Raw genomic sequence first — 12,466 nt, forward strand, 5'->3', positions numbered from 1 at the left:
CTTAATTAAATGGAATATGAGAATTGTGGTTCTACATTTAACCTTGATGCAAATGTCAATAATCAGAATAATCAGCCACTTAAGAACAATTTAAAAATAAGTTTTGAGTGCCTTATAATGAAGGTAAGCATGCTTTATTAATGAAAGAGTTTATAGAGCTTTATGAAGTGCATGTCAAGTTATGTGAAGCCACTGTGAAGCAGGTGAGAAATGTTGATGATGAAGCAGGATAAAAGTGAATCGAAGTACTTTGTGAGAAAATTACCTGCGCATGCAGTCCAGCGCCCGGACAAAATAGTCCTTATGGAGCTGGTGCTCGTCCCTCAGCAGGGCACACTGCTCCAGCGTCACCGACATGGACGTCCTGTCTTTGGCACTTTTGCAGCTGGTGAAACGGATGCCATTAAGCCTCCGACAGATCTGACAGGACAGAATACGTATTTAATTTATAACCATAAAAATCATAGTAACATTAAGCATTGCTTGGTAACTTAAATAGGCAGTTCTAAATCACGCCGCAGTGACCGGATTTTTACCTTGCCAACATTTGTTCTGAAAGAATTAAATCACATATTTGTTTAATGTATAAACACAGTTTAAATAAACTGTACTGCTTCAGGGAAATTAGACACTTTCTGGGAAAAAGCCATCTGACAAGCTGCCAGGCCGTGTCACATATCTTATGCCTACATCGTCCTCATAGCAGAAAGGTGATACGTGTGAAGGAACAAAGTACAAATTTAAACCCCAGGACTGGCACATTTTCCTGGCTTGTTTCCAAATTCCTTTTCCATTCCTATGATAAAAACGACGAGATTAAAACCAATGAAAGCACTGCCCTCTTATACTTCACCAGGGTCTCGTTTTTAAAACAAACATCGCAATAATTTCCAGAGAACTTACTTTTAACCAGCATACAAAAACACCTTAGACTGCGCCATATGCTAACCAGGTATCTTCATATTGCCAGATTAACTTCTTAAAATATGCATCTGTAACACCTGTTGAGCCTGACGTGTGTGTTAGTTGGCTGTGCACATAAGGGTGTGTCTCTTTGGCAAAGGAAGCTGAATTGTCGTCATAATCACAAAATGTAGGACACAACATGGTGCCTGACATTTGTTTAGTGCTAACCTGTGAGGCGACTTTATCTTACAATGAAGTTACACTAATATCTGTATTAGCGCAATATATAATATATATATTATTATAAATATATATTATGCTAATACAGATTATATATATATATATATATATATATATATATATATATATATATATATATATGCATTCTTAATGATACTGCCACTGTTATCTGTCCTGCATATCCGTTTGCTACTTTAATAGTCATGTGATCAACCGCCACCTGCTGTTTTATGCAGTTATCCAACCAGCCAATCCCTTGACAGCAGCACAAATCATTCAAATATAAATCAAGAGCTTCAGTGAGCTTAATGTTCACTTCAAACATCAGAATGGGAAAAATTGTGATCTCAAAGTGTGACTTTCTTTCACTGTGCCATGGGTGTTGGTTTGAGCCAGATGGACTGGTTTGAGTATTTCAGAAACTGCTGATCTCCTGGGGTTTTCACACACAACAGTCTCTAGAGTTTACGCAGACAGAATGGTGCGAAAAACAAACAAAAAAAACCATTGAGTTGAGTGAGCGACAGTTCTGTGAGTGTAAACGTCTTGTTGATAAGAGAGCTCAGAGGAAAATGGCCAGATTGGTTCGAGCTTTTTTTGCCAAGAAGGATCTAGTAACTCATAGCAACTCTTTACAACCATGGTGAGCAGAAAAGCATCTCAGCATGCAACAGCAGAAGAACACACTGGGTTCCACTCCTGCAGCCAAGAACAAGAATCTTAGAATCAAGAACAAGTTTCTATTAAAGTGGCCGGTGATTGGGGGTGCAGCACATCCAAGGAGGACACACCCAGGCTGGACAAACTGATCAGGCGGGCCGGCTCTGTGGTCGGCATGAAGCTGGACTCTCTGGTGATGGTGGCAGAGAAGAGGACTATGGACAAACTACTGAACATCATGGACAATGCTAGTCATCCTCTGCACACCGTCATCAGCAACCAGAGGAGCCTGTTCAGTGACAGAATGCTCCTTCCCAAGTGCAGGACTAACAGACTTAGGGCGTATTCAACCCTACGTTGTTTGGTCTGGACCAAACGACCAAACGAACCAAATTTCCCTTGGTCCGGACCTTTTGGGTTGGTCTGAATACAAACCACCGAACTCTGGTCTGGACCAAACAAGCGGACCGAGACCGAGCTGCAAGGTCGGACTCGGTCCGGACTAAAGGAACCCTGGTACGGATCTTTTGGAGGTGTGAAAGCAGACCGGACCTAATCCGACAGTTTTGCTTTTTTGTACCTCGGGAGTTTCCGTCGTTTGTCGAGCATTATGGGAAACAGAGTCTTGACACTCCACTGCAAAGTGCAAACACTGTTTCGGTTGTCAAGGGAACCTTACTACAGTCGTTCAGTCATTCAGGCTAGACTACAGAGTACAAAAAATGAGTAGGGGGCAAACGTGGGCCGAGGAAGAAACGCGTACCCTTGTGGATATATGGGCAGATGTCCACATATCTGAGCTTTATGGAGAGAACACACAAAAATGCCGACATGTTTGCTGTATTCAGTGAGAAAATGAAGGAGAAGGGGTTCACGCGCTCCCCAGAACAATGTCGGCTAAAAGTGAAGAAACTCCGTCAGACCTACATTAAAATCAGGGACATTCTTTCAAAAAGTGGCGGTACTAGCGACTTGCGTGAAGAGCCAGAACTGTCACAACATGATGTGCGCTCATCAGCGCTATCCTCCGTGACTACTTTTGAACTTAAAGCTTTGTGCGCGTCGTCTCTGACCAATAGCTGAACGACCTCAGGGCACGTGGCTTTGTTGACAGATTTTGGTCCGCTTACTAAAATGTACAGTGTGAAAGCGAACCGCACCAAAATGAAAAAATAAAAAAAACATTTGGTTCGGACCAAAGCAAGTGAACTATCAAACTATCCTGGTCTGAATACACCCTTAAAAACTCCTTTGTCCCTCACGCCATCAGACTGTACAACTCCTCTCTGGGGGGGAGGAGGGGTAACAGGAGCACAGAGGACGGGAAGGAGCAGTAGCCTAGCCTGACAAAAAGCAATACTGGACAATGTGCAATATAAATGTGCAATACCTCTCCTGCTGGACTTTTTTCATATCTTTTTTTAATATATTTGTATATGTAAATACTTAATTTATCTAGAAGTTTTCTAAATACTTAATTTATCTAGAAGTTCTCTCTTTTTTCTATTCTCTGTTCATCCTGTAATGATGTTACTGGAATTTTAATTTCCCTGAGGGAACCCTCCCAAAGGGATCAATAAAGTTCTATCTAATCTAATCTAATCTAATCTAATCTAATCTAATCTAATCTAATCTAATCTAATCTAATCTACGAGTCTGAATGCAGTTAATGCATGAGTCTGAATTATTGGTGCTCAAGTCCAAGTCAAATCACGAGTCCTTAAAATTAGGGTATGAGTCAGACTCAAGTACTACAAGACTGCTATGTCCTTATCCTCACTTGTGGTCACAAGCTGCGGGCAGTGACCAAAAGAATAAGGTTTAAATAGCAGAAAGGAGATTCCCCCACAGGGTTTTTGGGCTTACTGCCAATCCAGAAGGGCCTTGGAGTAGAGCCACTGGAGGAGGCACCTTACAAGGCCTCCTGGTTGGTTCCTGGGAGACCTGGATCAGTCATGTCCCATTGTTTTGAGACCATGGGGCAGACCCAAGAATCACTGGAGATATTATATGTTGCACTTGGCCTGTCCAGAAAGCACTGAAATGGGTGGTCAGGGACAGAAAAGTCTGGGCTGACCTGCCACCGTGCCAACAAATCACTAATGGTTAAGCATTAAAAGGTAAATGCTGTGGCCATTCAGTCATGCTAGTTGTTTATCTCTTACCTTTCCAACTGAGGACTTTTAGACTAAATTGTAAATGTAAAACAGTCATTTTAAGGCCCTGTCCACACGGCAACGGATTCAGGTGAATCCAATAAAATTGTTTATCGTTTCGGCCTGGCGTCCACACGGCACCGGCGTTTTGGGTGCCCCAAAACGAAATCTTTTGAGAACGGGTTCCAGAGTGGAAAGATCTGGCAACGACGCCGTTGCAAAGTCGTCTGGATGAGTAGAACGGATTTGTTTACGATGACGTCACAACCACATGTGCTTCACGCCGGGTAGAAGTGTAACGAACTCGATGCGAGTTGTCAACAAATCCTATAACTTGGTTCATGAAACGCGCTTACAAAATATTTTCACTGTGAATATTTATTGTGTAATGGTGCAAAGTGAGAGAGAGAGTGAGAGTCAATCCCGCCAGCAAAAATAGGGAAAAAAAGGAGCGATCTCACCTCTTCAGATGTTGGTTTAAGTCCTACAATACATTCCTCAAAAAGGGCGTAGAAGAACAAATTAATCCATCAACGTGTAGCATTCAATTTATTCCGGACCATTAACGACGCCGCCTTCCACGTAGAATCATACGTCATCCTCGCCGCCATATTGGAGCGGAGAATAAAGATGCCTCATTCATGTGCTGCGTTTAACTGTACCAACAGGTTTGCCATCCAAACGAGATCACATGGGATTACCTTTCACAGGTGAGACTGGAAAAATACTTTTCATTGTATTTGGTCATTATAATGTAATTTTACGAAGAGATTTTTCTGACTTTGTGGCTAATATGAAGTCTCGCGCATAATAGTTTATGCGCATGCGTCCTTACTTCTTCTATTGTTCTGGTGTCTCCGAAGGGACCGTCTTACAGCGCCCCTAGAGGTGTGGCATGTGTATTGCATCGTTTTCAGCAAGCGTTGCGTTGCCATATGTACCTGATATTTTACTGATCCGTTGCCCATGTGGACGCAATATATTTTTTTTAATAACATCTCGTTGCCGTTGTCGTGTGGATGTAGCCTAAGTCTTCTGTAGTTTTAGGTTGCAGAATATTTTGTAACCTTTGAATTGTCGATGTGATGGCAAGTGCTCAAGTTGTGTTTCTGCAGCTACCACAAGTCAGTGTTTGCTGAATTCAGTCTGCTGTGTGTGTTATTACTGCCTGCTTTAGTGTTAGCAAGAAAGTGAGCAACATTAGAGACATTTTTCTCACTGTGACTGATTGACAATCATAATTACGCATTGGGATGACACACCCACATTTGTTCGCAATTTTATTTCAGTGTTTAGTGGATCAGTCTAAAGTATGAGACTGTAGTGTGCTATAATCTTCAGACATCTGTCATATCGTAAAGGATTTAAGATAAGACAAGACTTGTTCACCTTTACTACCGCACAGAAATAATCCAGTCATGCAGACTTTGCAGACTGTAGATTATCAAAAACAATGGCATCTGATATATATATATATAAGTCAGCACAAGTTTGTTGTGTTCAAGCTGCAAAACTGGTAGCATTTATTCTATCTTGGGTTGTTCCTCATTATTCATCAGTCTGACGCAAACACTGGTGCTGGTCTTACCGCTCCTGCAAGCCAGAGAATTTCCACATTCTTCCTCTTCTTGGTCACCACACTCTGGCCTAGTGTTTCAAGTAACTCCTTAACATCTGGCTGCATCTGAAAAGAAGGCAGACCTGAGACAGGGAGATAAAGAAAAAAAATATGGTAAGAGAAAAAGATAAAGGACTTGATGCCTATCTTGTTATGCACTGAGTCTGTAAAGTGTTATAAAGGGATCAGACTGAGCAAAATGTTCATCTCTGGTCCATGATCATTTAATGTGGCTGTATAACACTTTACTGATTCACCTGAAGAGGAAAAACAACAACAACAACAACAACAGCAGCAAAAAAACTCACAACCAACCTTTAGGGCCGCATAAAGGTACATACAGTACATGCATATGACTCGGTCTACCCGTCCAAGCAAAATGAACTACATATTGGTGTGAAAAGTTGGCACAGTTTTTTTTTTTTCCTTCAAGGTGGGCAATTTTTTTTTGTCTTGTTAAGGCCTGGTCCCACAATACCAGTAACTATAACTACAACTATAATGATAGCTATAAATAAATAAATCAGTCCCCTGCAGTTTATGTGGTTGGTGCTCACACCAGACCGATAACGATCCCTATAGCCCAGGCCTGGGTTTATCCGTATCACTGAGATTTGCTTCTGGAGCGATTTTTCCAGACCTGGACCTGATCCGATAAAACATCTGACCAATCAGGTCATTGTTATTATTTACATGTGACGTTGTCTGAGCATGTGCTATTTTTCCCGGGCATCTTCGTACATCTTTATTGCATCATGAAGTCATGGAATACGGATTCACAGAAAATAAAAAAAAAATACAAATTATGGATCTTTCTTTCACAGATATGTGATTTTCCATGAAATATCGATAGCAAATTAATAAAGTAAACATATAAATGCAGGTAAGATATTTTAATGATGAACTTCGGCAGTCCAAATATTTAATGGTTTTAGACTTTTTATTTATTTATTTATTTTAATCCGTGATGCATCATCCGTATGAAATCGGTAACCAATCTGTAATATACTGAAACGTCCATGACCAATCCGTATTAGCATCCATGATGCATCCGTATTAAAAAACGTAACCACTACGTATTTTGTATCTTTTTTTATTATACTTCCATAGTCCATGGATTATCCGTATTATATCAACCTCCGGAGTGTGTGCAATGGGTTGTCTTGGGGTCCAAGCTGTACAGTATGACCCGGAATAATGTGCTACTACTTGGAAAAAACTTCCATGACTATTCCTAAGTTGCATGCGTTTATTTCCCTGAGTGTCTGGACCAACCGGGATTATAGTCAGGATTATAGTTGTGGTGTGACTGCTCCAGACTGGAACTAAATTGAGGCAGAGGGATAGTCAGAGTTGTACCGGTAGTTATAGGTATAGTTATAGGTGTTGTGGGACTTACTGTGACAAACCATGTGTTGTAGCAGTTTAAGCAAAGTTAAACATTTGCACAGACCAAAGTTTATATTGTAGGAAAATGTTTATTGAACAAAGTCCTTTAAGATCATGTGAGGAGGCATTTACATTACATTAATGCCATTTAGCAGACGCTCTTATCCAGAGTGACGTACAACATACCCAGAGCAGCCTGGAGAGCAGTTGGGGGTTAGATGCCTTGCTCAAGGGCACTTCAGCCATTCCTGCTGGTCCATGGAATCAAATCGGCAACCTTTTGGTCCCAAAGCTGCTTCTCTTACCATCAGGCCATGGCTTCCGCAGATATTTATAAAAATGGTAACTTTGTCAATTTTAACACCAGCATTGATGTGTTTCATCACAGTACAGTGATATCATTTAGTTTCTAGCTCAAGAAACACATTTACATGTGCAGTACCTCTTGACGAAGCTATTCTATGAACAGAGCAATGGCTGTAGTGTAAAGGATTTTACAACATCCCTGAACATGGCTCATCCAATCAGATTAGGGCTGCGTACCTAAACGTAACATCAGGTACAGGTACAGGTACCGGTACAGAGGTTTAGGTACAGGTCCGTACCTGTACCTGTACCTGAACAATTTGACAAATTAACATGTGTTCTTCTGAACTTCTTCAATAATGACAGAAACATTAATAAACTGTTGACAACTTGTCAGTATCTTTTTATTCAAAGAAAACCGAACATAACTAGGTTTCCTAACTCACTTCTCAGTCACCCTCTCAGTCTCACACTTGGTTAACCTGGGACAAAAAGTCATAAGTTGTCTCACAGCGAGACAACTTGTGTTCTGGCCCCCTGAAAGCTTTGTTACGTGATCCCAGACCTTACTGGTCTTCCCACGTGGCATGACAAACAAATTCACTCCGCGCAGTCCGCGGCCTTTAACTTGCGCGGCAAAATTACACAAAGCAACAAAGGCCGCCAATGCCAGCAAAGGCAAAATGGCTGACCTGCTTTTGAGTCTTTTTGACCAATCAGAACGCTGGATCAGCCAAGCTCTCGCAATGTCTCGTGAGACTGTGGCGAGAGGATCTCAAATCAAAGATGGCTCGGATTTCAAGTTTCAGCGCGGCATTTTACGTCTTTTCCAGTGCTAAATTTTTGTCTTTGTGGTAGGATTTACGCATCTTCAGTCACAAAATAAGCATTGGTGTAAATTTATATCGGTACAGTACCGGTACTTCATGATCCGGTATTTTGGACCTGTACCGAATCGATTTTCACGGTACAGTACCGGTACACAGTACCGGTACGCAGCCCTAAATCAGACGTTAGAACTGAAATGATCTGTTTCATAAAAACAATCGAGACCAATACACTTCACGTCACATATTAAATGGACGTCATTTCAGAGCTCATTGAATGCTTGTTGGAACTGGTGTTATTTCTGAACAGGAAATCACTCAAACTATACAGGAAATCTTCACCGCCTGGAAATGTATGTAAAATAATGTTGACACCACATCATGTTTGATGGAAAAGGGGAAAACATGTCCAGGTGAAGAACACGGTGTCTCATTTAATATTCCTACTCCAATCTCACTGCTCGATTCAGTACTGCTGATTCAGCATGGCTGGCTTATAGAGAATGCAACTGTCTGTTTAAATAAACCATCTCCAGTTACATGTAGTCAGGATCTCTACTAATGCATGACTGGATTGTTGTTTATCATATACTGTAAAATTGTTCTGCTAAATATCTGTATGTTCTTTGTTACACTAAATAAATATCAATAAAACTTGAATTGAAGTCACTGAAGTTATGACTATACAAACAAGACTACACATGCTATGCTGGCAATGAATGACATCTTAAAAAAATGTGTTAAAAGAACAGGCTGTACTGGGGCTAGCCAAGAAGAGTAATGTGAGGAGTGAAATATTGACTTACATTCTAATGGAATCTGCTCACTGAGTGACTTATAATACGTCTCTAAAATGTCAAAATTTCTCTGATTTATCCTCTCCTGTAAGGATATATCCCCAAACCTGAGCGAGAGAGAGAGGAGAGAAGGAGGGGATTTACCGTAAGTTGGGAGAGATTCAGCACATTAGCAGCTGCATGATTAATATGGAATTCATTGAGATATCATACCACAAACTGTGTAAACGTATTTACTTTTGTGGACTCCTTGTGTGTTATTACGTACCTCTCAGCAATTGTCTGCTGTTCATTGATGCCCACGTTGAAGAGCACTGGGAAGACCTGTAGCAGCTTGCCCTGACGCACTTCATCTGGTAATGTCTGGAAGGCTTGGAGTGGAAGCGGCACCTCGACAGTGTAATGGTCTCTGCCCCACACAAATACACAGACACACTTGTAATTTTAATGTCCTTGTGAGGACCTTCCTCTGGTGTTGTAATACTCGAGACCGGTCTCAAGACCACTTTTTGAAGGTCTCGGTCTTGAAATAAAATCCCAAGTCCGAGACAAGACCGAGTAAAAATGCAGTCAATCCTGGGATTGACTGCATTTTTACTCGGTCTTGTCTCGGACTTGGGATTTTATTTCAAGACCGGTCAAGACCTCACCTCTGGGGATTTCACTAAATTGCTGATACGTTGTCTGATTGATTTATTTATTTATATCGTGACTGTGATTGGATGTAAAGTGTCCTGCTTCAAATGCGACCAATGACATGACTCACTGCGAATTTGAACTCTTTGTCACCCCTCCCCCACCCCCTTAACACACACTAGTCTGGTCCTGATCTTGACTTGGTCTTGCCCTCCCTTGGTCTTGGTCTTGATTTGGTCTCAACCCCTCAAAGTCTTGGTCTTGTCTCGGCCTCGATACATTCTGGTTTTGGTCATGACTTGGTCTCGGTTTTGGTGGTCTCGACTACAACACTACCTTCCACTGACATAATTAATACTGCAGCTATATTAATGCTATACTACACTGAAATCTAACCACTAACCTCAAGAAATAAAATGAAGCCATTCAGCTTGATCATGTATTTGTTTTGTAAATAATTTTTTTTGAGGAAAATAGATTTCCAAACTCTCCACAAGTTCAAAACGGTCATATATTCCTGTCCTTGTATGAATATTTGGTCCTCACAAAGATCAGATATTGGTTCATGCCCACCATGGAAATTTTATGACAACCCCAATTCCAAAAAGGTTGGGACGCTGTGTAAACTGTAAATAAAAACGGAATGTGATAATTTGCAAATCATGTAAACCTTATATTTCATTAAAAATAGTACAAAGACAACATATCAAATGCTGAAACTGAGAAATTGTATTGTTTTTTGAAAAATATATGCTCATTTTGAATTTGAGATCAGCAACACGTTTCAGAAAAGTTGGGACAGGGGCTTGTTTACCACTGTGTTGCATCACCTCTACTTTTAACAACTCTGTAAACATTTGGGAACTGAGGAGACCAATTGCTGTAGTTTTGAAAGAGAAACGTTGTCCCATTCTTGCCTCAGATACAATTTTAGTTGCTCAACAGTTCAGGGTCTCCGTTGTCATATTTTGCGCTTCATAATGCACCAAATATTTTAAATAGGAGACAGGTCTAGACTGCAGGCAGGCCAGTTTAGCACCCGGACTCTTTTATGACGGCAGCATGTGGTTTTAATATGTGCAGAAAGCGGTTTGGCATTGTCTTACTGAAAGAAGGAAGGCCTTCCCTGAAAGATTTTGTCTGGATGGCAGCATATTGCTCTGAAATGTGTATATACAGTATCATTCAGCATTAATGATGCCTTCCCAGATGTCAAAGTACCCATGTCATGTGCACTAATTACTGGAAACCCTATATAAATAGGACAAAGACAACATATCAAATGTTGAAACTGAGGAATGTTATTGGTTTTTTTTTTAATATATGCTCATTTTGAATTTGATGTCAGCATCATATTTCAAAAAAGTTGGGACAGGGGCATGTTTACCACTATGTTGCATCACCTCTACTTTTAACAACACTCTGTAAACGTTTGGGAACTGAGGAGACCAATTGCTGTAGTTTTGAAAGAGAAATGTTGTCCCATTCTTGCTTGATATACAGTTTCAGTTGCTCAACAGTTCAGGGTTTCCCTTGTCGTATGTTGTGCTTCATAATGCACCAAATGTTTTAAATGGGAGACAGGTCTGGACTGCAGGCAGGCCAGTTTAGCACCTGTACTCTTACTACAGAGCCATGCAATTTTAATATGTGCAGAAAGTGGTTTGGCATCGTCTTACTGAAAGAATGAAGACCTTCCCTGGAAAAGATTTTGTCTGGATGGCAGCATATTACTCTGAAATGTGTATATACAGTATCATTCAGCATTAATGATGCCTTCCCAGATGTCAAAGTACCCATGTCATGTGCACTAATGCACCCTCATACCATCACAGATGCTGCCTTTTGACTGTGCACTGATAACAAGCCGGACGGTCCCTCTCCTGTTTAGCCCGGAGGACATGGTGTCCATGATTTCCTAAAAGAATTTCTACTTTTAATTCATCAGACCTTGGGACAATTTTCCACTTCGTCTCAGTCCATTGTAAAAGAATTCCGGCCCAGAGAAGATGGCAGTGTTTCTGGATATCGTTTATATCTGGTTTTAACTTGCATTTGTGGATGCAGTAATGAACCGTTTTCACAGACGATGGTTTTCTGAAGTGTTTCTGAGCCCATACAGTGATTTCCACTACAGACACGTGTCTGCTTTTAATGCAGTGTCGCCTGAGGGCCTGAAGATCACACGCAGCCAGTGTCAGTTTCAGCCTTGTCTCTTGCATACAGATTTCTGCAGATTCTCTGAATCTTTTAACGATATGTTCCATAGATGATGTGATCCGCAAAATTCTTTGCAATTTTACATTGAGGAATCACATCACATCACATTATCTCTAGCCGCTTTATCCTTCTACAGGGTCGCAGGCAAGCTGGAGCCTATCCCAGCTGACTACGGGCGAAAGGCGGGGTACACCCTGGACAAGTCGCCAGGTCATCACAGGGCTGACACATAGACACAGACAACCATTCACACTCACATTCACACCTACGGTCAATTTAGAGTCACCAGTTAACCTAACCTGCATGTCTTTGGACTGTGGGGGAAACCGGAGCACCCGGAGGAAACCCACGCGGACACGGGGAGAACATGCAAACTCCGCACAGAAAGGCCCTCGCCGGCCCCGGGGCTCGAACCCAGGACCTTCTTGCTGTGAGGCGACAGTGCTAACCACTACACCACCGTGCCGCCCCACATTGAGGAATGTTATTCGTAAATTGTTGCACTGTTTGCCCACACAGTCTTTCACAGCACGGTGAACCCCTCCCCATCTTTACTTCTGAGAGACTCCGCCTAACGTTACACAACTTTTTCAGTCTTGTTGCCCATGTCCCAACTTTTTTGAAACGTGTTGCTGAGATCAAATTCAAAACGAGCATATATTTTTCAAAAACAAATAAAATGTCTCAGTTTGAACATTTGATATGTTGTCT

At 41.3% G+C, this 12,466-nt stretch overlaps 1 protein-coding gene across 8 annotated transcripts in view; it reads right to left on the minus strand.

Annotated features, from left to right (window-relative positions):
- Positions 1-12,466, minus strand: part of inpp4b (inositol polyphosphate-4-phosphatase type II B) — a 538,055-nt gene that overhangs the window by 55,957 nt on the left and 469,632 nt on the right. For all 8 annotated transcript variants that reach the window (XM_060926513.1, XM_060926515.1, XM_060926511.1 and 5 more), the window contains 4 exons: positions 9,168-9,308; positions 8,909-9,006; positions 5,551-5,663; positions 266-420 (listed from right to left, as the gene is read on the minus strand). In XM_060926513.1, the coding sequence (XP_060782496.1) occupies positions 266-420; positions 5,551-5,663; positions 8,909-9,006; positions 9,168-9,308 (507 nt within the window). The remainder of the gene's footprint in view (positions 1-265; positions 421-5,550; positions 5,664-8,908; positions 9,007-9,167; positions 9,309-12,466) is intronic.

The sequence above is a fragment of the Neoarius graeffei genome, chromosome 7 (genome assembly GCF_027579695.1).
Source record: "Neoarius graeffei isolate fNeoGra1 chromosome 7, fNeoGra1.pri, whole genome shotgun sequence".
NCBI classification, from domain to species: domain Eukaryota; kingdom Metazoa; phylum Chordata; class Actinopteri; order Siluriformes; family Ariidae; genus Neoarius; species Neoarius graeffei.